Here is a 26,531-nt window from a genome sequence, read left to right on the forward strand (position 1 = left end):
GCCTTCATAACCATCATGACAACTGCAGTTATATGAACCGATATTGTTTATGCAGAAAGCATTTATACTGCAGTTGTGTTTTTTAGCCTTGCATTCGTCTACGTCAGTGCAAGACCATCCGTTGCCTTTATACCCTGCATGACAAGTGCAATTATATGCACCGATATTATTTGTGCAGAATGAATTTATGCTGCAGCTATGTGTTTTAGTCTTGCATTCGTCTACGTCTGTGCAAGACCGTCCGTTGCCTTCATAACCATTATGACAACTGCAGTTATATGAACCGATATTATTTGTGCAGAATGCGTTTATACTGCAGTTGTGTTTTTTAGCCTTGCATTCGTCTACGTCAGTGCAAGACCATCCGTTGCCTTTATACCCTGCATGACAAGTGCAATTATATGCACCGATATTATTTGTGCAGAATGAATTTATGCTGCAGCTATGTGTTTTAGTCTTGCATTCGTCTACGTCTGTGCAAGACCGTCCGTTGCCTTCATAACCATTATGACAACTGCAGTTATATGAACCGATATTGTTTATGCAGAATGCATTTATACTGCAGTTAATATGTTTTTTAGTCTTGCATTCGTCTACGTCAGTGCAAGACCATCCGTTGCCTTTATACCCTGCATGACAAGTGCAGATATATGCACCAACTTTGTTTGTGCAGAATGCATTTATACTGCAGTTATGTGTTTTAGTCTTGCATTCGTCTACGTCTGTGCAAGACCATCCATTGCCTTCATAACCATCATGACAAGTGTAGATATATGCACCAACTTTGTTTGTGCAGAATGCATTTATACTGCAGTTATGTGTTTTAGTCTTGCATTCGTCTACGTCTGTGCAAGACCATCCATTGCCTTCATAACCATCATGACAAGTGCAATTATATGAACCGACCTTGTTTGTACAGAATGCATTTATACTGCAGTTGTGTGTCTTAGTCTTGCATTCGTCTACGTCTGTGCAAGACCATCCATTGCCTTCATAACCATCATGACAAGTGCAATTATATGCGCCGACGTTGTTTCTGCAGTATGCATGCTTGCTACAGTTGTGTGTTTTCATCTCACATTCATTCTTGTCTATACATTGAAACCCGTTGCCTTCAAGTCCGTCTCGACATTTGCATTCATATCCACCAATGGTGTTTATACACGATGCATGTCCACTGCAATTATGCGTCCATGGTTTGCACTCATCAACATCTTGACAAGTTCGTCCATCACCATGGAAACCTGACAAACAGGAGCAGTTGTGACCACCAATTGCATTCGTGCACAATGCATGGGGACTGCAGTCATGAATTTCTCTTTCACACTCGTCTATGTCTTTACACGAAAAGCCATTACCTTGAAATCCGTCCAGGCAAGTGCAGGTATAGGAGCCAGCAGTGTTATTGCACAACGAATAAGTAGAACAGTTATTTTGGCTTATATTGCACTCATTGACATCTGTACATGAGCGCCCATCTCCTTCGTAACCAGGAAGACAAGTACACTTGTAGCTGCCAATGGCGTTCACACATGTTGCGGTTGAGAGACAGGAATGCAGTTTTTTGGATAAGCACTCATTTACGTCTGCAAGAAATTCAAGTTGGAAATTGTAATTAGTCTAGAAAAACTGTCCGTTTCAGACAAAATGCCTTTCGCTTACCTATAGTCTATTCGTAACGCGCATGCCCGTATTTACGTGAGCACGGTGTTTCAATCATCTGCACTGACTGAACTGCTAAATTATGTTGCATTTCCTCCAGTTAGAGCTTCAACACTTCCACCCGAGTTTACGTTTGAAGTTACCGTATTTATTCGATTAACCGCCCTGGGCGCTTATTAAATTTTTGAACCTTGAGAGTGGGCGCTTATTCGAGGTGGGCGCTTATTCGAGGCTAGGCGCTTATTAAATTTTCACCATTTTCAGCAAGTGAAGTATGTTTATTTTGCAACAAAACAATAAATGCTAATAACAAAACGCGAAGAAGTAACAAAGCAAGGTTTCTGTAAAATACTCTGAAGAAAACTCCGTCCTCGGGGAAGTCTCCTATTGGAATTTATTTACTCAAGTGGCTGTGGCGGGGGTGAGCGCTTATTTGATTTTGATTGGGAGGAGGAGGGGGTGGGCGCTTATTCGAGGCTGGGCGCTTATTAACTTTTTCTGCCTTTAGGATGGGCGCTTATTCGAGGTGGGCGCTAATTCGAGGTTGGGCGCTTATTCGAATAAATACGGTAAGATTTAAGCTTCTGACAGTCCATTACAATTTCAATAAACAGACAGTCCATTTCCTGAGTCTGAGGCCAACAAGATTTTGAAGAAAAATGTTCCAAAATCTTCTTAACCTTTTTCTAGGCAACTTTCAAAAACACAACATATAAAACATCGCGATATCCCATAAATATAGTTGTTAAAAATTCTCATTACAGAAATTTCAACGTGTCAGAGAGAAGATGCTAAGGAAGCATCTCAAAGACAGTTCCGATGTGTTGAACAAGGCGTTAGTCGTCCCGGCTACTGCCAAGTGGTAGCAAAAAGGTTTTCAGTGTGGTGCTACTGCCGTGCTTCGGGTCGACCTTAACTTAATCTCCTGAACTGGGTCCTTGCCCCATGTAAGAGAATCCAAGACAGTCTTGGATTCTGGATTCCACGCCGTAGATTCCGGATTTTAGAAACAGGATTTCGGACTTTGTCAGTGGAACGTGGATTCCGGATTTCAGTTTTGCGTAGGATTCCGGATTCGAAAGCCCATTGGCTAAGATTCCGGATTCAACAAGCAAAAACTTCCTGGATTCTGGAATCGGGATTTCCTTACATGGGGCGAGTCGTCGTGCTACTGCCGTGCTTCAGGTCGAACTGAATTCGATCCCTGGCCTGAATTTGGCCCGACAGAATCTGAAGTTTAAAAATACCCTTATCTTTCTCTGACCATGGCACGAAGAACCGTTCCCTTGAAAGCCATTGTTACAGACACAGACATGACGATCCTTGTTCAATGGGTCTGTTGTACAAACAGCATTGGCATCACATAGTGGCCTCTGTCTGCAATCAAATCCAGTGGCCAATATTCGATTGTCCTCTTCAACTATGGAGAGCCAGTGAATAAAAAAAATAAGCAAGGTTAAGCCTATAACAGTTTTTGCAGTTTTATAGCAAAACATCGGAGTACATTTACACGGTGTCCCTATAATTTGAAAAGGTTTCGTGGTTATTGCATTATAACTGGGCTGGTATAAAATCTGTAAGGATTAGACAGGATAGACAATTTAAATGGTCTGAATCAATAAGTAGGTTACAGTTTCATTCAAAACGACAATTCTGTTGATTGCTAAATGCACCATCTTATTTAAAAAATCAATATCCTTCGTGATGTTTGATAATTTTGTTTCTCTTTTGCAGCATAAATGAAATACAGTGTAACTTTGTAACCAAAAAACCTGTAAGCGAGGCTTATTGCTACCTTCAACTACGCGACAAAGAGGCCATGTTGGTGGAACAATATTTTTTGGGATAATTTGCATGAAGGAAGAGTTTAGGAAGGACTGCTTTTGTTCTTGTTCACCAGCATGGCCGCCGCTTTTATGACTTGTGGCTCTTCGAATATCAGGGAGCTTTGGCTTAACGAAGACGGCGATTGCAGCAAAAACTTTACCATGAAAAAGAATTCCAGCTGGTTTTAAGTACCAAATGGGGGTGAATTTCCCTGGGGTTGATTTCTTGAGGACCGAGCCCACGAAGAATAAAGATGGATTCGTAGTTGGGTGTTTCATAGTGTTTATTAAAAGTGGGTTCGTTAAGGATCCTATATGGTGATTTTACGTCACAGTCGTGCAATCATGGCAGAGAAATGTACCAGTGTGTTTTATGTTATGCTGTTGTTTTTGTTAATATAAGAGCTCTTGCTTTTCTGACGTTCTGGTTGTCGTTGCCGGCGTCGTTGCAAAAGCTCCCTGATAATAAAGTGCATTGGTCATTCCGAAACGGAGCCAGACGACGGAGCCCAGGCGGAAGATAAAATTCTAAATTTTCTTATATTACCCCTTAATGCTTTCCGTACCTACCTTTAAGTTCTGATGATTTTTGTCCCGGGTTATAAAATGCCAAACTATAAATAAGAAAACAAGCCAAGAAAACTGTAATCACCCCAAAAGCGAGCCAGAGTTCTTTGGGGTATGAAGCGATTCTTCTCCGTAAATTTCGCATAAACACCTTAACACTTTTCAAGTCAAACATGATATATTTCCTTCAGATATAAGACAAAGGTGAAGCCTTCACAATTCTTTTGCAGAGTCTAAATGAGCAAGCTGAGCGAAGCACATTCCTGGAACTCAGACCTGCTTTCGAATTCTCGGAGAGTCAGGGAAAAATCCCATGACGTATTCACGCAAAATACATCAGTGCTGACGCAGATCTCCAAGGAAACAGCGCGCCCTATGACAACATGAGAAACGAAGCTGAACGAGTTTATATAGACTTGATTTCGGCTGCTCTATCGGTCCTTCCCGAGAAGAGACGGCTGGACGCGTGAGTGGCCTATCGTGTCTGTGACACGCGTCGTTAACAAACATCGGTAATGGGAAATGTCCGTAAATACTGAACACATTTTGTGCTTTGCCTCTTCGTACGTATTTACATTGATCTTGCATTTGCGAAGTTTGGAGTGAAAATACAACAGTCGTCTCTTTCACTTTAGCTGTCAACAACCATCGTTGCAGAATGGAAAATAATTAATGATTCAGATACGGTTGGTTGAATTTGAAAAACATACTTATCGTTCGCCAGCTTCTCTAAGCTAGCGCTTTTCTTTGTAAATGTTTCAGGTTGTTAAGCTTAAAACGCTCTAAACCCCGATCGCAAACACCTTTGCATCCGCCGTTTAAAATCTGCTCCAGGGATAATTATGCTGCCTGCTCGATTTGAGCAGGCAACGATCTGATTGGTGCGAATTGACAATAGCAAACTCATGCGTCCAGCCGTCTGTTTGGGGGAGGAGCGCGGGCTCATTCCCGGAACTGCGGTAGGTAATCATAGGGCCTGTTTACATGGAGGTGGGGAACCCCAGGTGGGTTAGGTAACGTGCTTAAGTGGGGTAACCCGCCTGTCCATATAATCTCTCAATTTAATTTGATCACGTTTACATGATAGGTGGAGTGACCCGCCAAGGCGGGAAGCCCGGTCTGCCAAACCGGGTAACCCTCTCAACCGGGGTCAAATTTTGCCATGTAAACGTTTCAAGGTGGGGTAACCCGCCTAGCCGGGGTCGAATTCGTGATACATCAAATTCGCGCAAAATTCACTTTGGCTGTGGCTTTGCATCATTATCAAAGGCAACAAGAGAAAGCGACAGCACTGAAGGCTGCAGCAAGAGCAGAAAGTGAGTGTAGAAGAGCATTAATCGCCAAAACACGTGGTTTGTCAGCATTTTTCTTGTTTACGTGCTTAGTGACCATTCAATAATCTCGAGAAAGTGTACGCCGGGATGGCGGGGTTATAAGATTGCATTATTTCATCAAAGGTCGGCTCAGAGACGGGTTTTTGTCTTTGTTAAATTTTACATTTCTGCTACTATTAAAATGCAGAAAAGATGGTAATGATATACAAAAAGAGTAAAATTTGTTCCACAAATCTGAGACATAATTGTTACTCTAATTTCTAAAGATTTTGTGAAAACTATTTATCAACAAAGTTAAAAAAAGTTCAGAAATTAGACACATTACAAATTATTATTACCACACCACGCTCCCTCAGTTCCAGTTTGCGCGCGACCTGCTTTCTGAACTTCGAGGAAAGGTCCATCGGGTGAAGAACGTGTTTCCCCCAGAAAAGTTTCCAACAGGAAAACAGGGCTACGTTTTCAAAGTTTCACTTTTGAACTGAATAGACCCTCCAACGGTTTTTCAGCTTGTGACATGGACCAGTTAAGGAAAATCCGTCGACACCATTAGTACTAGAAAGGCTAGAGCGCCTAAATATTAGTATAATTACCAAATTTGAAAGTGATACGTCTTAAGGAGGTGAAGATATAGCTCTGCAAAGTTGCAAGCCTCTGTAAAATTTTGCGCTTTTGAGGTGAGATATATCTTCGTTAGTTTTCAACAAATTATACTTTCAAACTTGACAGTTTCATTCATTTTAAGGCGGTCTTTCCAGTGATGTTGACGGATTCATGTCATCCTCGGAGACCTAGGGGCAGTCAGCCGGGTCGGGAGAAAAGGTGGGACGAAAGTTTTCAAGTACGGGTTCTTTTGACCGCAACTGAAAACTTTCGTCCCACCTTTTCTCCCGACCCGACTGACTGCCCTTGGTTCTCCAAGGATGGATTCATGTCAAAAGGTAAAAAAAAAACCGTGCCGGGGAGGGTCTATTTTCCAGAGGAGCGTCCGAATTAGATCCTAATCGCAGACTCAACTCATTTATTTAAGCAGTGATCCCAGTGTCATAGTGTTATACTTACACAGAAACAGACCGAGAGCTCACTAGGGGTCTTTTTAAGACCTGAGGTTATTTTATGCTTGAACACTACAAGTAGTCATGTAATTTTCACGTAAGTAAGAAACGGTAAATGATCCTCACTCGTGCATTGAGAGCTCAGTCCGATCTTGATCCGTCCTTTCGCACTGTTACTCCTCATTCTTGGCCAAAAGACACCCAGGCCAGAGTTCTTCTAAAGTGATTCTGTATCATGTGACCGTTTCTGTAAACGACGTCCATTGTTCTTTCCCCCTCATATACGACACAGTTACCTGGGTGAAACCATTACACGCGCATTTCCTTGCCACCTTAACTTGGCATGCACCTTATTAGTAATCAGGATTTTCAACCATCAATTACCTATTTTGATTTTTTTTGGCTATTTTCATGATAAAAGCGAACGTGCTTGTGGACCGATAATACGTCAAGTGCAATTCTAGTCTGGTTTCACTTGAGTGAAACATCGGTTAAGATTAGAGTCAGAGAAAGCTTCACCCGACGCTGCGATGGCCGAGTGGTTAAGGCGTTGGACTCGAAATCCAATGGGGTATCCCCGCGCAGGTTCGAATCCTGCTCGCAGCGTAACTTCCTTTTTGCTGATAGCTGTAGCAAGTTTAAGTGATTAGATCTAACTTGGAATATTTAAAAAAGGCCTCAATTATTAAACTGCCTGCGTGCGTTCAGCGCAAGTTTAATTATCATTTAATCACTTATTTTCCAGAAGAATTTCCTTTATATTTTTTATTCTATTTTCTTATTTTCAGTCCATTTGTCAGTTTTGAGGTTCCAACCTAATTCGTGGAGATGTGTGAATTCAAAGTTCCCGAAGAGCAGCTGGTCATCGATCCTAACGATGATGGGAGCTCATAAACAGCAAAGACCACCGCAACATGGGTGTGTCCCCATGGCTATACAGTGACTCAAGGTTCGTCGATCAAGAAACTGAATTATTTTTCTTCGTTTTCCTGCTATACCTCTAGGCCTTATAAACTATATATAAATTCCCACCCCCCCTTCACATTAATCTTCCTTCTTTGATTTTCTGACAGTATAGCAACAAACGCGCTGTTCGATTTACTTGTTTCGTAAACTCTTTTTCAAAGTGGCTTTTAGTCCCACTATGTACATTAGGAACGTTGCTAAGTGAGGGTAGGTTACTTTAAATCATTTAGAGTCAAATTCATCACGTATAGGTGCTGCGATGGCCGAGTGGTTAAGGCGTTGGACTTGAAATCCAATGGGGTTCCCCCGCGCAGGTTCGAATCCTGCTCGCAGCGGTAATCATTTTTACTACACTTATTTTTCTAAAAAAGTAAATGAAACATGGTAATTGATGTATGTAAAAAGAATCAAATTCAGAAGATCGTCGTTGGCGCACAGCAGATAACCTCTGCGTACAAATGTTTTTCCTTCGTTTCGCTCCGATGCTGCACGTATTCCCCGCGAGGAGGGGGATCGGAGTCGGAGAAGTTTTGTAACCCTTTAAGCCCCAAGATCCACATACACATTCTCCAGACTTAGCTCCATACGTTTCTTTTAAGACTATTTGAGAGAATTTGGTTTAAGATCAAAGTATTCTCCTCTGGTAATATTTTTAGTAATTCAGTTTGGGTGGAGTTGTGTTTCCGAAGACTTCTAACTTTACCTAACAGAGCTGTTTCGTATACAATTACTTATGTCGTCAGTATCTTCCTCCATATGTATACATAATTTATGAAAGGACAAAAGGCAATCTTCCTTGAGAAAAACACGTGGCTTGAATTGAAAAAGATCTTCTTGCGCCTGGATCCCCCTCTAACGCGTGCCACGCCGGGTGCTTCTGATTAGTAAGCACTGGTGCTGTGGCATTATCTGTCGTATTGAGTTTTTCGATTTCCACCTTCCAACAAATACCTTTACATCGTACATACGTCAAGCACAAGAGTTCATTATTGGAAGAATACTTGATCATGACGAGTAATTGTGAGAAATATTGGACTTGTTGTGTGGAATAGCGTAATCCATTTTCACGTCGATAACGTCTTTTGACTACTAAAACCAGAATTCATTCCTTTGTTCGATTATACTTAAATTTGGTAATCCTGGTAAGGTGTGATAAAAAAAGGTATAATTACCAAAAGAAAGCAAAACCCTGAAGGATTCTGGTAGTAGTAGTAGTAGTAGTAGTAGTAGTAGTAGTAGTAGTAGTAGTAGTAGTAGTAGTAGTAGTAGTAGTAGTAGTAGTAGTAGTAGTAGTAGTAGTAGTAGTAGTAGTATAGTCGTAGTAGTAGTAAGGCAGAGTATAGCACAGCATAGCAATTAGCATAGTGTAGTGTAGTGTAGTGTATTATAGTAATAGTAAAACGATGCCATCAGAGTATATTGCTTTTCACCACAATCTATCTTTTGCATTCGGATGTCTTACCTTTGCTGTGGCTATAAAAGCATTGAACACCATGGCCAACGCCATGACAACCAATCTCAGTTGGCACAACTGCTACCTCATAACTTATATTCAATATTATAAAAACGTTCAACGTAAATAATATCCATGCCTAATATACAAGAAGGGAAAAAAATAAAAATAATTTAAGGTTGCAAAGGTTTAAAATACTGTTACAGACATGAAGTTGTAATTTTCTGGTTCTGGTGATCTTGCGACAAAAAACATGAACTTGTATGTTTTTTGGCCCTGAAAATAACACGATCCTAGTTTACTTAAAAACTGAAAATATTATTTGATTATTCGACAAGCTCAAAATAAAAAGAAAGGGTATCTTAAGTCAACGTTTTACATGTATCCTACTTTCGAATCTCAGGGGTCTTGACTTCAGACTTGCGTTTCATTGGCTGCTGTTATTGCCAATACTTAACAGCATAGTTACGGTTTCTAAGTAAGGTTTGTTTTCAATTGAACGAGCTATTTTAAAAGATGGGCGAAATGCTTCGAACAGTACTATCACGGAACATAAAAAGAGACATAAAGTAGAATCTAATGTAGTTTCCGCATGTTTAATTCCTACTATCTTCCAGCGTGCTTCCAGCATTTTGTTTTCAATAATTTTCTGTTTATGTTTAATTTTAGCTCTAAATCATTTTTATAAATGTGCGTTCTTTGTCGACGTCTTATTTTTTCTCCGAATATCTAATTTTTACCCATAAAACTACTGATATTACACAGTTACCTTTTTAAGGTTCCAACCTGATACGGGGAGCCTATAGTAAGAGACGAATTCCATGAAATGCGAGATTTGTCTCCGTTTTTTAAGTCTACTACTAGGCCTGACAATTAGGCCTTGGCGGATTGTGCTAGCATAATTTTTGGCATAATTGGAGCAAAAAAGCATAATTTTTTAAACGAGCACTGCCACGGCATAATTAGCAAATTTTAGCACTTTTTGGAGCATAAATTCATAAAATTTAGCAAACATGGTGTATTTTCTACAGAAATAAATTAAATCAGCCGCAGTGAAGCAGGTTCTATTGGTGCAGCCTTCCTCTGCTGCAGCTGAGCGAGCCTTCTCCCTACTCTCAGCGGCATTTAGCGATTGGCAGGACAGCGCTCTGGCAGACTATCTCCAGGCCAGCGTAATGTTGCAGTACAATAAGCGCTGATATTGACTTGTGTATACTATTCTTAGCGATGTTTATTCAAACAATTATTGGTGCTGAAAGAACTCAGAACTGTCAAGACAAGTTGATTTACTTCTTGGCTTGATACTTTCAACGTTATAGTTTGCTATAGTTTGAGTTGGTTTAAATCAACAGAGTACGATATTCTTTTGGTTCAGTCAGTATACATGTATACAAGTGTGGCCGTTAAGTTGTTGAAGGCATTTTACAACCGGTTCAGAGATTCGAGCAGCTAATTTGGACAGCTGAGGGCCGAGACAAACTGCCATAAAACACAAATAAATTTACAACAACAGTTTATTTGGAAAACATCATAATTTGGTGTCGTTATTGCGCGCCTATATGTACAGAATCTACGTCACTTTGTGAACATAATTTCGGAAATCAGGAGCATAATTTGGGAATTCTGGCATAATTTTGGCATAATTTGGCAAAATTTCGAGCACTGCTAGTAGCATAACATGCCACTTTTAGGAGCACAATCCGCCAAGGCCTACTGACAATCACTCTTATATGCCCCCACCCCACCAATATGCGTATTTTGCCATAAGCGAACTTAAATCTTTGCCTTCTCATAACAGCGGACCTTTCTAATGGCAGCAATATATGTTTGCCAGGTTTACGCGACTTCATTACTCGTTTCATGCTGAACTTCAAGTGACGTACTTTTTTCAGACCCTATGGTATTACAAAACGTTGCTAAGTGAGCAAGGTTGCCTTAGATTTTTCACAGCCATTTTATATTGGAAGGAATGTAGAAGCTGCGATGGCCGAGTGGTTAAGGCGTTGGACTTGAAATCCAATGGGGTTTCCCCGCGCAGGTTCGAATCCTGCTCGCAGCGTTATTATTTTTTTTTGCTGCCTTTTTTAGTGAACCCAATTAATTAAGTGATAAGCTGCTATCGTCACTATATATGGAAATTGAGCATATTACTAGGTCCTTTGAGCAATGACCCAACCTCACTTCGTTGTCTGTTGATTCATCATCGTTTTTTTATCCTTACACCAAAGTATGATAGCGATTCCGAGGTAGACGATTACCATCATGCTTAGTCAATTAAAGGTAAAAAAAGTAAAAGTTACTTTTCTCTCGAATAACCACTTTGCCGCCCCTTAATTTGTGCCAAAAACATATAAAATAAATCTTGACGCAGTTAAATTTACGAAAAGTCAAATGTTCTACCACAAAGTGATTGCTTCAGTTTACTCTGAAATTTTTAGGCTGCCATAACCACGGACACCGCTGATAACATCTGATCTAAATGTGGCGCACACTTGACACAGCCCTGCTCGGTAAGGTGTTATCTTGAAGGATGTTTGCACCTCCCTTCCTTCAGAAACAGTTGCACTAAAGTGAACGATAGAAACACAAATGTAAATATATCTTTTTAAAATGGTGTTCGCTACACGAATTGATTACAGAGTCGTAAATTAAAACAAAAGGATACTTCCTAAAACGCCCTATACATACGAGGAGGTTCTGCCGGAAGGGGGTACCCAGGTACCGTCGGTTGCACCAAAGCTTGGACAAGAGCCACAAAAAATCATGTTCTAATAGGATGCCAGACCTACGTAAAGCTAGGCCTGTTCACAGACTAGAATGTAAAGCCTATACTAAAAATCAGTGAAGAGATAATTTAATAGCGAAGCACCATGGGTAAGAAAATTTGGTAATCTATGCATCCAAGAAATTTTGGTACGTCCACCCGTTCATGTAAGCCGGGGTGGAATTTTGCATTTCAAGTACCCTCGCGTTCGGCGGTACATCACATAACCACCCGAACTTTTAGAGATAAAAAACAACAACAACAACAACGCCGATTCTTTCTTTCGACTTAATTTTAATGTCTTTATTTGCGTGGATAAAAAGAAAGAGCTAGAGCCAGAGATAAAAAAACAAAGAAGACCAATTTCGTTTGAAGAATAACATGAAAATTTTATAGCGGCGGTGAGAAAATGAGAAATGCTAGAGGCCACCAAGGTAAAAATAAGCGGTAGCCAAAAAAGTGAACATGACCACATACAACATTTCCTCCATAAAACGTGTAACTCGGAAGTTTCTGGAAGTTTCACGTTGTCCTCGTGCAAAACAACGGCAAAGAAATGCACAAAAAAGTGTGCTGCAGGTGCACTAGTGGTTTTTTTTTGCTAATTAGACCTACTGTTTTTTTGGCTGTTTTCGACGCCGTCACCGCTTAGCGGCACACGATTTTATATTTTGTTTCAGTAAACTATAGATATTAACGGGAGCTTCGCCTCTAGCCCTGGCTAAATCTATACATTAAGGCTAGTTTAGTTGAAAACTGCAAGCAAAAAAAGAAATAAAGAATTGATAAAAAACTGGTAAAAATACTTACGAGTTGGGGATAATTTTGCTCTTTGGATTAGCGCCCGAAGTCTCAATGTACCACTTTCCTCCTGTGATGTTTAGTGGCAAAGGATTTTCAAACGACAACTTGACTTCGATGTCGTTGCCGATTCTGGGTTTGCCGCGAGTGACCTAATTGAATGAAAAAAATATGTCATATTACATAAAACGTGGGTAACATTTCGAAAGCATGTTTTGGCCTTTTTCCTTCATTAGGGATAACTTTTCCAATTAACCAATTCTTTTAGCTTGGGCTTGAAAACGTATTATGAAAAAATGAAAGATCGGAACGTAAAAAAAGAAAGAACTTTTTTTGCGCTGATTTTCATCTAATGGAACAATCATGAACAAATGAAATAAATAAACAAACGTTTGTTATGCAGAACACTCGATAAATTATGTACGTCTAATTTCGGCATAAGTTACCATAGGCAAGCTTGGAGCAGATTCAGCCGCACCGCCTTAGCAACCAAAAAAATTTTGTTTATCCAGCTGAGATAGGGGACTAAAAGTCCCCTATCTCAGCTGGATACTCAGAAGCTTGTAACATTCACTATTCCATTTATCTCTGATCATATTTCGCATCTAAGACGATAGAGGCGTCAATTTTCGCGCCATCATGTCATCATTCTAGGGCGAGAAATTTAATTAAAAGCGCGGCATTCAACAAATGTACGGCTCAGGTTTCGGCTAAAATTATTCGGTGCCGTCAAAGAAAAAAACATGTTATTAAGGTCAGCGTATAAAGTCGATCACATTGCTAACACAGACAAAAACGCTTAAATATCTCCTACAAAATGAACGGCTGAGTTTGTTTTTTCTACGGGTCAAACTGCTACTATATATCCCAGAAGCGCTCAGGCATAATTATATCATGCCAGGACTTCTACCTGGATGAACCAGAAAGGATATAGAACAACTTCCTAATTGTTTTTTACGGCTACGGGTTGAAATACTAAACGTGTTATATATCCTAGAATCGCTCGGGCATAATAATATGCCAGGACTTCTATCTGGATGAACCAGAAAGGATATAGAACAACTGCCTAATTTTTTTTTTTTACGGCTACGGGTTGAAATACTAAACGTGTTATATATCCTAGAATCGCTCAGGCATAATGATATCATGCCAGGACTTCTACCTGGATGAACCAGAAAGGATATAGAACAACTGCCTAATTTTTTTTTTACGGCTACGGGTTGAAATACTAAACGTGTTATATATCCTAGAAGCGCTCAGGCATAATAATATGCCAGGACTTCTACCTGGATGAACCAGAAAGGATATAGAACAACTACCTAATTGTTTTTTACGGCTACGGGTTGAAATACTAAACGTGTTATATATCCTAGAAGCGCTCAGGCATAATTATATCATGCGAGGACTTCTACCTGGATGAACCAGAAAGGATATAGAACAACTTCCTAATTTTTTTTTACGGCTACGGGTTGAAATACTAAACGTGTTATATATCCTAGAAGCGCTCAGGCATAATGATATCATGCCAGGACTTCTACCTGGATGAACCAGAAAGGATATAGAACAACTTCCTAATTGTTTTTTACGGCTACGGGTTGAAATACTAAATGTGTTATATATCCTAGAAGCGCTCAGGCATAATAATATGCCAGGACTTCTACCTGGATGAACCAGAAAGGATATAGAACAACTGCCTTTTTTTTCTACGCGTCGAAGTTCTAAACGTGTTATTCTTAGAAGCGCTCAGGCTTAATAATATGCCAGGTTTCCAGCGACTGAGTTTAGCTGATTTTGCGGTGCGCAAGAATGGATAATTTACCCGACTTGTAAACAGCCGATTGTGTCTCATGCAGGAGAATGTCATGTCTGCGTTGTTTCGTTTCTACTGAAGTTTTATCAAAAAAAACTTAAGCGAAAATAGGGAGATCGCAATTTATACTCTTACGAACTGTAAATTAGGGCTGACCTGGAAGGCGCGTTGAATTGTGCCGCCATCCTTCAAAATATAATTTGGCTGCGTTTAGGGAGACAATTTCCTCTTCCATCCAGATTTACTTGGTATATGTGTTTGTGAGAATCTTCAGACAAAGAATTGGGTATACACTGATTCGAATGACTTGGCGATACTAAGTGCTTAAGTCTACTTACCGATTACAACATGTTTTGGAAGTATTGAGAAGCGCGCCAAATGAGGTTGTCACAGTGTTCTCGAGCGAACACGGCGCGACCTGGATTGATAAAATTACCATTACATGCAGCTATCATGCCAGTGATTTCTCCTTTCGTCGCATAGTGAATAGTTTGTGAGCACATCCTCGACTCTCGAAACATTTGTCTTGCGCCGCTATAGAAGTTGCTTCTCCCGCGAACCATAGGTAGATTTCCCGCTTAACATAATGTTTGATAATTTATGCAAAAGTTGACCTCGTGAAAGTCAGCAGTGCATTAATCGACTCAAAAATAAACAGACTTCCTACAGGGTTTTGAACAAGGTTTTAATTAAAGTACTTTACGAGCGCTGCGGTAGTTGACCGCAAAAGTGTTACGGTGATGGATACTCAACTGGATGATTACGTCACTTCATAGCAACCAGACGGTACGAATTTTTTAACTTCCGGAGCGCTGAGGCTCGTAGTGCAATTGAAAAATGAAGTTCAAAGGCTTATACAATTTTTTATACAATTTTCAACGTAAAAACTATTTCCAAAAAATGCCTTTAAATTTAAACTGCCAATTCAGCAATTTACCTCTATCTCCATATCCGGTTTCTGAAACTCAATTATGTCATATGAAGCAAACCGCTGACCATTTTCCTTGACTGTCGCCTTGACATAAATCTTCAGGCCCCCGTCCGCTTCGCACTTGTCAAGATATAAGGCCGACGGGATCTCAAGTATAAAGGCTTTTTCTATACAAAAAAATGATGGAAAAAAAATAGATTATGCTGACTTGGCTCTCACAAAAAAATTACTGCTAAGTCATCACAACTAATGTTAACTAATAAGCCTTAAGCTACGTACAGACGGACGCAACAACTCCCAACATCGTTGAGTGTTTTTGCGTCCGTGTTGCACTGGTGTGCAAACGGATGCAACAACTCGCAACACGCAACAACATGCAACAGACTGTACAGACAGACGAAACATGCCATGTTAGTAACATGGTACATCCAACAATGTTGGGAGTTTTTGGCCAACAACGTTGCGCTCGTTTGCACTTGTAGTTTAAGAAGTTCTGTTGTCTAGAGAAGCAAGAGACTGGTTGTTTGCCATTTGCATGGGCAAACAAGTCAGTCCACGGTTTGGGTAAATGGTACAAAAATTTCAGGACTGGTTAATTTCTTCCCCGAATCGAGTTGGCCATTTGTACAAATCGGTTCTATTTACCGAAAAACGACTTGATACCGCGAAGGCCTGAAACTGGTATCAAAGATGGTTTTAAAGAAATGGAAAAAAAATTCCAGTTTGGAATATTTCAGATGTTCCGTTGCTCCCGGAAATTTTCCGCTGGAGCAATCCAGAAAGTCGTGTTCTATTTACTTTACAAGCGGGTTTTCCGCAAACTTTTTGTAAATGGTAAATAACCACTGTCAACCTCATCACCTGGAGCGAGAAAGACGAGGAGACGAGAAGAATAGAGAACCCGGGCCTGGACCTGAGGTCCAGCTGCGGTCCTACTTTTCACAAAAGGGAATGAAGAAATCAGGAATCACTAAAACGGATAGAGAAAGATATAGAAAAGCATGATCCTAAAAGAGCAACAGACAAAAATGTTAAAAACTCTGGAATTCTACCCACCCTTCCTTGGTTCCAAAATCATGTCAAATTCTTCCTCCTTCAAATCTTTGCAGGGTATACCAGTGTAAAATCCAATCACTGCTGTCATTTTACCCTTAACTGTACGGCTCTGGTAAGTGGTGTTCTTCATCTTCAGTGCCACACTTACATCCTTTCCTATGGGTACATCTTCCGGGAGATCAAATGTAAACTTAATGTCTTCAGCTGGTAGTCCATAAATTGCTTGGTCTTTACGGCTGCTGAATTTATATGCCAGCTCCACCGCACGTCGCTCTGCTATGGAGCCTAAAGGTAAAGAAAAAACATAATTAATAAAATCCAGCTAGTGCTCTAGCTATTATCAATGCTGCGTTCTGATTGGCTGAGGTACTACAAGGCTATATGCTATAGCCCACTAGTAGCGAAAAGTGGCGGCTTTGAAAACCAAAGCAACGGCTGAATCGCGTTTTGCTAGCTTAAGTTGTTTTGTCTCGATGTTTTTGACTAACTAGTTGGATTTTGCCAAAACAATTATTCCTCTCGCCCTCATGGCCTCTGAATGAATAGCCCATTCGGCCTTTGGCCTCATGGGTTATTGACTCAGAGTCCATTCGGGCTCGAGGAATAATTGTTAATTATTGCATATGAATCTGAGGCCTGCTTTATATCAATGTCTAGTAATGTTGATTTTCTTCTTTCTTTTCTCGATAGCGGTAATTAGAGCGGACACGTTTTTACCTGGTGCCAATATACGCTTCTGAGAAAATCTCAAGTCGGCCGCTGAATTATATGAAACGTTTTCTTAAAGCATTTTTGTTAACGCACATGTTTAACTTATTCGTTCATCAATTTAGGCAATTTCTCCAGTTTTTTTTATGATCAAAGGATTCAGCATTTCCAAGTGGCCTTTAATTTTGAAAGTTACGGCAATACCTTACAAAATTTCTTGAAATAACCACGAGTTTAATAGCCACTCGTGGAAGAAAACTGAGGAGAAATGAAATACCTTTATGGCGCTACTTTCACGGAAACGAGATAATTAATGGCGGATCGAGCTTCCATTAGCCCTGAGCGGCGACAGTAGGGCACAGACAGTTACAATAAACAAGGTCTCTTTGCTTAAAGCTAATATACCTTCAGGATGTTTGTACTCGTGAGTTATGTCTTCTCTGTCGTCGCTCCCAACCGCTTTAGTGCTGATCAGCTTCCCAATGCATTTCTTATCTACACGAATAGGTTTCATGGGGCCGTCTTCTTCCACTTCCCAAAATACTCGATCACCATTCACCTCAGCGAACACGAAGCTAGTATCATACGGTAAATATACCTCTCCTTGTTTAACGGCTTTCACCGAGGCTGGACCACATCGAAACACTCCTGAAACCGCGTAAATCATTTTGAGCTTTTGAATAAAATGAGATCAGGCTCTTTTTTGGTTTTAGCGTAACCACGAAAGTGAGAATGCTAAAAGAATGGGCCTGACCACAGGTGAGCTTATAGAGATAAGCACTTCTTTTTTGAAATATTAATTTTGTTTATTTAGAAAATGTAGCTCTTTCACACAGAGCAAAACTGGCTTCTGGAATAACTTGACAATTTACATGGCAAGTATGAAGGCCTTACTAAATCTGTTTATTCACTGCAATATATAATCGGGCATGAGTTGACTTCTAATGTGACTTCAGTACTTAGGGGTGAGAGAATAAGGTATGGGACTGGTGACATGTAACAACAGCATTGTATAGTGTTTTTCACAGTTCTAAGGCATGGATTTGAGTCCCAAAAAACTGAAAAACACGAAAAAGACTTTTTCTCATTTCTAGATGACCTTCAAGTATAACCGAAATTCTTGCTACATTTGCCACTGTTTTTCTTTCAATAATAGGAAACAAAACATAAAATATTAATATTTATTATATGGAGGAGAGTGTTTTACTGGGAACTAAACCACTCGTAGATTCCGTACGCCACTTCATCCGGGACCCGAGTGGCGTATTTTCCGTATGTCACCTTTGTGAGTGTCGTATCGTTCAATGACGTCATGATTCCCGCCTTTTGCTTTTGTTGAATTGGTTTCTCCATATAATAAAAAGAACATTACACGTTGGCTCGAAGATATGAATTTTATGTTCTCGTGGCAAGAACAATATCTCACTCGTTCGCTTCGCTCACTCGTGAGATATTGTTCTTGCAACTCGAACATAAAATTCATATCTTCTCGCCACCGTGTAATATCCTCTATATCTTTCTCTCTTCTTACCGTAACTAGTTTCTTGGGGCGTGGCATCATGCGCTTGCCACCCATCATGCCCGTCTGGTAAATCAGGGCGCTTGAACCATGACTCGTTCCACACGTGAAAATTCCTAAAAACAGGCTAGGAATTAGAATTCGCATACCACTCTTCTGTTACACACTGGCCAGCCTCATATCTACGGAAACTGACTGAGGGTAAAGACGAGTGAGAGAATGGGGAAAGACACTAAATCTCGATTGTTTTTCTCTTGACTAGCTCATACCTTGCTTTCGCGGCGCTCTTTTGGACAGCGAGGTTTGAGAGAAATTCGACATTGTTTACATTTTACAGTTTTGTATGACGCAGGCTTTTGAGAGGTCAGTGCATATCAATCTAGCTTATTACCAAATAGAGTCGTCCAATTCCTTCAGCGGCTTTCCATCTTCATCAAAATGGAAGTCTATTGTCATGCTGGCATCCGCGTCATGAGCCGAGGCAAAGTTTGTTACTGAGCGAGTTGGTATTCCGAGGGCTCTTAATACTGAAAAAGAAACATTGGTTTGTTGGAGAAAAATTTGTGAATGACAGCTATTACCCACGTAAACCTGCATCTTTTATGTCCACGAACAGCAATGGTGGAACACATTCAGTTGTTACTGTTGCATACTGTCGTTGCATTTTATAGTTGAAGGGAATGGAAATCTTTTCCTCCACTAGGGTAACAGTCTCAGCGGAGTACTACAGCGTTGTAAAAAGGAATTAATTGTTGAAAACTTTGACTAGGGATATATTATGATTCGTCAGAATAAGACAAAAAATGTACTATTTAAACGAGCACAGATTTATTTCAATTAGTTCGATAACGCTTTCTTAATTGTGTAATGAACTGTTTTAACTTCGTTTTTGTTGCCTGGGTATAATATTGTCTGCTCTTCGATTCTAGCCTGTTCCAGGCTCCGAGATACTCGGGTCCGCTGAATTAGAGAGCTTTAGATTCTACGACGAGTACTACACTACGAGTACGAGATTTTCTCAATAGTAAGTAGTGATCGCGCGTGATGTAGCGTCATTTTGGAGGGAAAACATGGTAGCCGTCGTCAATCTACTACGAGTTTTAGCGAGATTGTAGTAGTGGCGGAAACAAGTTATCAAATGTTAGAAGTTTTAGCATTTTGTAATCGGGAGAGAGGTCTTAACCTCCTTCAATAACGATAACAGTGCTTACTTTTCTGGTGAAAAAAAGTACAGTGAAGAATTCCGGAGTGACTATTTTTTGACAATACGCGAAAAAACTTTAAATCAAATCTCATACTCTTAGTCGTTCTTGCCTCGAATCTAAAGGTCTCTAATCGCGAAACACGAAAATAAAACGGAAGGAAACTGAGTCCTTCCTTTTTCCCGCACCGCCAACTTTTTGCGTGCCTTTTTTTACTTTCGCGTCTTCCCCACTATCTGAGAGCCTGGAACAGACTACCGCTCTTCTAGGGTTGAACGTAGTTTTGCCTCGTTTTAATTTAGATCCATAAAGCAAATGATCTAGAGTCACATTTCATGGACCTTTATCGCTCCTTCTTCGTTTTAAGTTTGACTGCATTAGTAAGGTCATAATAGAATTAACTGTATTTTTATACATACATGTTGTAACAAGTCCTGAAAAAACCCAGCATTGTCCATACTTAATATCACACTTCTTCTGCCAAAACTGTTCCAAGATGGCCACACTCCCTGTCCAGGATGTTGGAGCCGTCGTGTCTCTGGGATAGTTACCATCCCAGCGACCGTGAAGAACGCCACCGTCTTGGTCATTAAAATTTGCCTACCATAACACGAAGAAAAGGCCTTATTTAATTTCACAGGGAGTATCTATGTCAGCCAAGTACTACTCAAACACAATTCTTTTTCCTTGACTACAGTCCACTTGATAACGAAATTTACGAATTTTCCTCATAAGAAATAATTCGAGAAACAAGGGCAAAGATCTGGTTAGTTAAGTATGGTTAGTTAGTTCAGTTGTATTGGATTTTAGTCAAGTTTGATAGTTTAATTAAAATCAATTTCAAACGTTACGTCCGAATATTTTCAATTTCAGCCATACGAAAAAAAATTCTTTCGGGTTAATTTGCAATTGCTTAAGTTGCAATTACCACTGCGACGATCATATCTTCATTTAAAAATGTTTATCATGTCCATACTTAAACAAATAGTTTCTTTCAGTTTGATCCATAAGAATTACTTTCGACAGTCTTTATTTAGTGGAGATTTCGTCAACTTGGTTCTAATGTTTGCCGTTTACTGTAAACTTGATTCTAAAACTCTGTATTATATCATATCGTTTTAACTATTTTTCTCCTGGTTAGCTTCATGAGTACAGCGTTGAAGATGATGGAGACACATTATGTGTTCTTATTGGTTACCGAAGAGGGCAAGGTGGGCCTTTCTTGCTCGCTCGAGTTTGCCCCTTTGTTCTAATTGAACGGAAAAAATTCTTCTTAACATTCAATCAATGCTTACCAAGCTTGATCAATCAAGGTAATTGTCAATTGGCCTCATTATTTCTTACTTTTTTTTTTAATAAACCCGCACTTAGTCTCGGTCCAAAACACTTCAACATACTGGGCCAATATAGAGCCAAGCACGTCTTCCTCATGGTTTGTCGAGTAGGCAATAATTTATATTCATATATTAGTCTTACCATGGCAGAGATACTACGTGAAACCCTGAGAGGATTTGCGCGAGCAGCCGTCGCAAGCTGGGCTTTGTCCATCAGCCACAAACAAGAGTTAAGAGACACATCTTCGAACTGAAAAGGACAAAACAAAAAGGTGGAAAATTAAACTTTCTTCCTTTTATTTCTTCTGACCTGACCGTTTAATGAGTGTTACGGAGCCCATTGGAAATTGCAGCAGAGAATTTAAATGTTAAGTTTCCAGCGGTTTTACACTTTTCTTGTGATCTTTTCAGTCCTGAAATTAAGGATTTCGACCATATTAAGATCTGCCCATAAGTCTTTAAGGATTATGAAATCTCAGCACAGCGACAACTCAAATAGAAGTGCAGGGTTTTTAAGGCTCGAATGTTTTACATCAAACTAAGCGGTGTCTTTTATTAAAATCTAATTTGAATTCTACCTTATGAGCATTTGAGCTGAATCATTAGGAATAGCAACTGCACAGCAAATGTGCACTGAACTCTTTGAAATAGTTTCTTACTCTAACGCTGGCTTGAATTCACGTAGTTCAAGTCAAATTAATCAAAGTGTTCGCATCTCATACCTGTCCTGGATCATGTTTGCTGTATTTCTCCCTGAAAACTGTTAGTTATTGTGATAAGTACTCAAGCGAAAGGGAGTTGGACTCATTTGTGGACTTTTAATGTTTACGTTTCGAACTTTCAGTTGTAAAATGGGCATTGCAAGCCGTTTTGATCTCTGAGAAATTAAACTAGCCGCCAGCGCTTCAAAAAATAAATAATTTCATTTTTGCGTTTTTCTAGAAACGTTACCAACAGTACACCCTATTGGGTGTCATTTACCGTTTATTTTATTTTTATTTTTTTTTGTCTTTAAACAGTCTTGGGATTGTTGCGCGAAACCGTTCGCTCGTCCATAATGAGTCACTCTTCCACCTACAAATCTCATTGACCAAGGATTTGTCAACAAAGCAATAAGTTGATGGTCATCAACAAAAGCTAGAGTGTCCCTAGAGGGATAAAGAGTCAAGCTATTCTGTTGTCAACGGAGTAATAATCAATTTGGCAGCCCCTCTATATCGACAATAGGGGGCTTAACAACGACGACGGCGACGGCAACGAGAACGGCAAAAAAACAACAGGTTTGAATGGCGAAACAACAATTTTGCACGTGTATCACGCCTTTTTGTACATTTCTTAGCCGTCGTTGCACGACTACGACGTGAAAGTGCAGAATAATTTCACGTTTTTTCGAGGACGTGAACACAAGACCACAACTTTCTTTGTCTTTTCTTGAATTTTGATAGAGTCCTTTAGAATTCAACTCCAAGGAAATTTGCCAACATTTGACGAATAAAACGAGATGGAACAAGCGCGATAAAGTTTGAGGCAGCGCGAATTCACTTTTTAAGTGACGTTTCCATAACCGTCGCCGTTGTCGTTGCTTATCCTAACCGACACGAACCTGACCAAAGTTCCAAGGCATTCCACAGTATTTCCTGACTGTTCCAATCCAAATGCGCCCGCTGTCATTCAGTACGTACTCATCGCGCAAGGCCTCCTGGTCCAGATATACAGAATCCTCTGGCCAACGTATTCAAAGCAAATAAAACAATTTCATTAAACCTTGCCAGGGAAAACTAAGAGGCAACGAAAACTGTGAACGAGTAGAGAATGAATATACGCGAAAAAGACAAATGGAAAATAAACCAAATAAGTCAAATCAAAAGGAGGACTCTTTGTTTTGCAGCCAAAGACTTGCCTAAATTGAGCAAAGGTGATTGTCACACCAGTCGGTAACCCTATTTCTGGTGTCCCAAGTTTTTTTCGGCTAAGAATGCTGTGCGGTCATTAAACCAATCAAAAGCCACGATCGGTTTGAGCCTGTTTGCTAAAACCTGCATTATTCATGTATGTTCGTCGTGCATAATCATTGTAAGACCAACGAATATCACATTACTACTAAATATAAGCAAAATTTGTCAATTTACTGACCTCTGCACCATGGATTAAACAACACAATGATATCTTCAGGATGCTGGTAACGATACTCCTCTGGCTTGTCTGAGCCTCGAATTGCGGTCTTCGTTTCGACATAGAGCTGATATTTTCCCACAACTGCATCCACTGCTGAAGTCACTTGAAGGCGCACACTTTCTTTATTGACTTGAGCGAGGTTCGCTGACCATGCTTTGTAAACCCTTTCTTTTGTGAGACTTATAGGCACCCGAATGACCGATCCTTTGCTTTGTTGAGGGCGGTACCCTGACAAATAAGAAAATAAAAAAAAACGCAAAGGGGTTCCACTACATAGTGCCGCCAAAGCAGCTTGACGCCATTACAACGAATTTTGCTAAAATGGCTCAAATGGGACCAAAATAGGCTTAAACGGACTGTAGGGAATCAGCAAGCCCGGAGCACGAAATTTGACGAGTTAGCGCAATATAGGGTCTAACCACGGATCTTTTCTACTAATGCTATTAGCTCTCCTAAAGACCACGTTTTTCACAAGTCCTTGTGTACAGAATAAAGATTACAAGTACTGACTAGAACTGACAGAAAACTGTCTGGTCTCGTCTCCTAAGAAAGGTGTGAATAAGTTTTGAACAGTTCCATTGTGGCCTGTGTTATCTATCCAGCCATTCTCCCACAACTGCGGGAGAAAGTGTTTAACCCATTCACCCGCGATAGTTGTTACAGTGTGTTTACAACACGGCAATTATATATTATTCAACCTTATCTTTAGGGTTTCCTAGCCTCCCCTGACTTCAAGTCTGTAGAATCTGGGAAAAACGCTACTTACCAACAGCAAACTGTAGGGTGATGACGTCTCTCCTAGCGTCATAAGCTCTGTTAAATGTTACTGTGACGTCAAAGCTCTGTCCCCTCCTCACAATCAAGTTAGAATGCTCATACTTATCAGTGTGATGACTGCGACGATTGTCCTTCTCGTGCAAACTTATTTCTTTAGGTATCAGTTGATCGACTGCGAAATCAAAAGAAACTTATAGTCTAACGTTTGTATTGGTAAATCAACTCCTAATATCAACGTTCATGCCTTAATAAATAATGGTAATGGGACTGAGTGGATTCCAATTTGACTAGAAGCACGAGTATTACAGATCGAATTGTACGACACGAAGTACTGTTACCAATTAATCATAACCATAATAATATATTTTAGCCTTTTTTAAAACTAAAGCACAAGAAAATTCCGAGAGTGAAAAAAAGCCATTTAATCTCGCGCGCGTGATGGCCCGTACTGTCCAATAGGCATGACGGTTACTGTCCTATTACACGTGTCCTATTTATTTAAACCAGGATGGTTGATAGCCAATCAGATTTGAGAATTTTTTTATAGTTAACGTAATATTGTTTTAGCACGAGGTCTGAGTGGGACTAAAACGCACGTTCGTATCACGCCTGTCCTTAAGCTGGTTTTCACTAGCGCATAAGCATAAGTACAAGCACAGTCATGTTTAAGCAAGCGAAAACTGGGTCGACATAAGTATAAGAGTAGTAACCACAAGAAAAAAGGACAAGTTCGTTCTTCTCGTGTGTTTATGCTTATGCTTATGTCGAAGCGTTGACTAGTTAAAACGGGGTTGACATAAGCACAAGCATAAGAACGAGGCCCTGGACCAATCATAGGTCACTTTGACCCAGACCTCATGCGAACATATCAAAAGCAATGTGGCGGACGCTTCGTCCGCCATCTTGTTTATCATCGGGTTGGGGAGACCTGGTATCGAGAATTGTGTCAAATATGCCATTCTGCGCGTGCGTATGTCCTTATGCTTATGCGTATGCGCTAGTGAAAACCAGGCTTTATAGTCTATCCCATGGCCCGGCTCTGCAGGCATAACCTGTGCATAACCTTTTAAATCCTCCGGCTATATACTCATCGCGCCCTACTGCAGAAAAACTCTTATACTTTTTAGGATGTAATAGTTTTAGAACGTAAGGAACAAAGCTCGCTTTCCAATCTGTGTTCAACTTTTCGTGACGAAAGACAGATTTAAGTCGATGCTACCACGGTCCGTTTGAACGTTAACGTGGATGGTAAACAAAGAAGTAATTATGAACTTATTAACCAGAATCGAAAAGCTGATATCAGTCCAACGACAGAGAAATTAAAACTAACTTGACAGCATATCGATGATCAGATTTAAATGAAGATTGAATGAATGAAGCTTCATTTAATCTCGGGATTGATGAGGTTGGTTAGACCACTAGCAGTAATTAAATAAGCTAATAAGCCGAGGAAAAGCAAATAAATAAAATTATACATAGGTAAAAGGGAAAAGAAAAATTTATTTACTATATAAAGCCTACATTACGCAATATTGCAATTTACAATAAAAAGCAAAACACCTGATAACGTGGCGAAAAGCTGGAATACACTCTCTTACCAGAATTTTGTTGGTCAGACTTCTTAAGCGCCTTATTTTTATCCATGAAGTCTTTATCCGAAGCAACATTTCTACGGCCTCCTACTTCATCGCAGCCTAGCATACGGTATCTTGCTCTCTCAGCTTCAGATCTAGTATGAAATACTTTTGATTACTGACAGATTAACTGAGAAATCGGCACATTCCATTCGTCGTGAGAAATGGCAGCGAAGGCCAACGCGCACGAGACAAGCTAAATTTTATAAAACCGTCAACCACAAACCTGATAATTTAAATCAAATCTACAGTTAATCTGAATCAAGATTTGACCAATGTTTACGTTAAGTTAAGTTCATAGCTGTCGCGCATACCTACTATCATGATCCTCAATTCGATTTCCTTGATTAAAATCTCTCTTTGCGTGGAAATATACTGACGTAGAGTAACCAACAATGGGTTTGAGGTAGATTAACCCGATCTGCGACTTGTACAATGAGTTACGGTAGTCTCTGCTATGAATACCAAGGACGTCATTTTTACCCGACCGTCGATTACGCTTTCTGATATCCGCACGCTTTTCAAGTTCGTCTTCGGAAACATCATCTTTAACTCGAACTGCTTTCAAAACGCCCGAGTTTAGGGTCCCTCGTCGCACGCTTTCGTATTGAACAACCGCAAAAGTTGTCATTTTAGCAGCGGCAGTAGTTAGAATGAAAGTTTTGGTTTGACTTAGACTTAGAATTGAAGTTAGCTTTCTCCACTGGTCTTTCAAAATAGTGGTATGTTTATGCGATAGTTTTAAGACTGGTTACTAAGCAGGAGGTATCTATTTATTTTCATACTCTTCCCAGCTGTTTCAAGACAGTTTTCGACACTGTTGGCCTGTTCTCAAACATTTAAATTCTCAAATTCTTTTTTTTTTTTTCACGATGAAACTACAGCGCTCTTGCTAAAAATTTTTTATACGACACCATTCTGTAGTTCCGCTCCTTGAGGCAGTAGGGAGAAAAATTC

The 26,531-nt window shown here is 40.0% G+C and overlaps 2 protein-coding genes and 3 non-coding genes across 5 annotated transcripts in view; 3 read left to right on the top strand and 2 right to left on the bottom strand.

Moving 5' to 3' along the window:
• The window catches only part of LOC140934686 (uncharacterized), a 10,857-nt gene extending 7,090 nt beyond the window's left edge, over positions 1-3,767 (bottom strand). Inside the window, exons 1-3 of the mRNA XM_073384268.1 lie at positions 3,458-3,767; positions 2,927-3,082; positions 1-1,586 (exon numbers count right to left, since the gene is read on the bottom strand). The exon at positions 1-1,586 is cut by the window's left edge and continues 880 nt beyond it. Coding sequence (XP_073240369.1) covers positions 1-1,586; positions 2,927-3,082; positions 3,458-3,767 — 2,052 coding nt within the window. The remainder of the gene's footprint in view (positions 1,587-2,926; positions 3,083-3,457) is intronic.
• A 3,201-nt stretch (positions 3,768-6,968) lies between these two features.
• Positions 6,969-7,050, top strand: Trnas-cga (transfer RNA serine (anticodon CGA)). The gene has a single exon. It is a non-coding gene; the product is annotated as a tRNA-Ser (tRNA).
• Positions 7,051-7,663: 613 nt separating this feature from the next.
• Trnas-uga (transfer RNA serine (anticodon UGA)) lies at positions 7,664-7,745 on the top strand. Its single transcript has one exon. It is a non-coding gene; the product is annotated as a tRNA-Ser (tRNA).
• Positions 7,746-10,840: 3,095 nt separating this feature from the next.
• On the top strand, positions 10,841-10,922 carry Trnas-uga (transfer RNA serine (anticodon UGA)). The gene has a single exon. It is a non-coding gene; the product is annotated as a tRNA-Ser (tRNA).
• Positions 10,923-11,129: 207 nt separating this feature from the next.
• On the bottom strand, positions 11,130-26,295 carry LOC140933619 (coagulation factor XIII A chain-like). Its single transcript, XM_073383224.1, has 14 exons — positions 25,889-26,295; positions 25,536-25,669; positions 23,930-24,115; positions 23,122-23,391; positions 22,592-22,710; positions 21,131-21,238; positions 20,074-20,254; positions 18,844-18,979; positions 18,465-18,568; positions 17,339-17,581; positions 16,226-16,510; positions 15,176-15,336; positions 12,438-12,580; positions 11,130-11,428 (listed from the first exon to the last, which is right to left on the bottom strand). The coding sequence occupies exons 1-14, from the start codon at positions 26,203-26,205 to the stop codon at positions 11,284-11,286; spliced, it is 2,532 nt and encodes an 843-aa protein (XP_073239325.1). The 5' UTR covers positions 26,206-26,295; the 3' UTR covers positions 11,130-11,283.
• Positions 26,296-26,531: the final 236 nt, after the last annotated feature.

Source organism: Porites lutea, chromosome 4 (genome assembly GCF_958299795.1).
Source record: "Porites lutea chromosome 4, jaPorLute2.1, whole genome shotgun sequence".
NCBI lineage: Eukaryota > Metazoa > Cnidaria > Anthozoa > Scleractinia > Poritidae > Porites > Porites lutea.

What these genes read in the sequence shown, in the direction of transcription:
- LOC140933619 (XM_073383224.1), bottom strand. Translation starts at nt 26,205, where the DNA reads ATGACAACTTTTGCGGTTGTTCAATACGAAAGCGTGCGACGAGGGACC. An exon ending in ATTGAGGATCATGATAGTAG is followed by an intron (nt 25,670 to 25,888) that starts GTATGCGCGACA and finishes ATTTCATACTAG; the next exon opens with ATCTGAAGCTGAGAGAGCAA. An exon ending in CACCCTACAGTTTGCTGTTG is followed by an intron (nt 23,392 to 23,929) that starts GTAAGTAGCGTT and finishes CTTATTTGTCAG; the next exon opens with GGTACCGCCCTCAACAAAGC.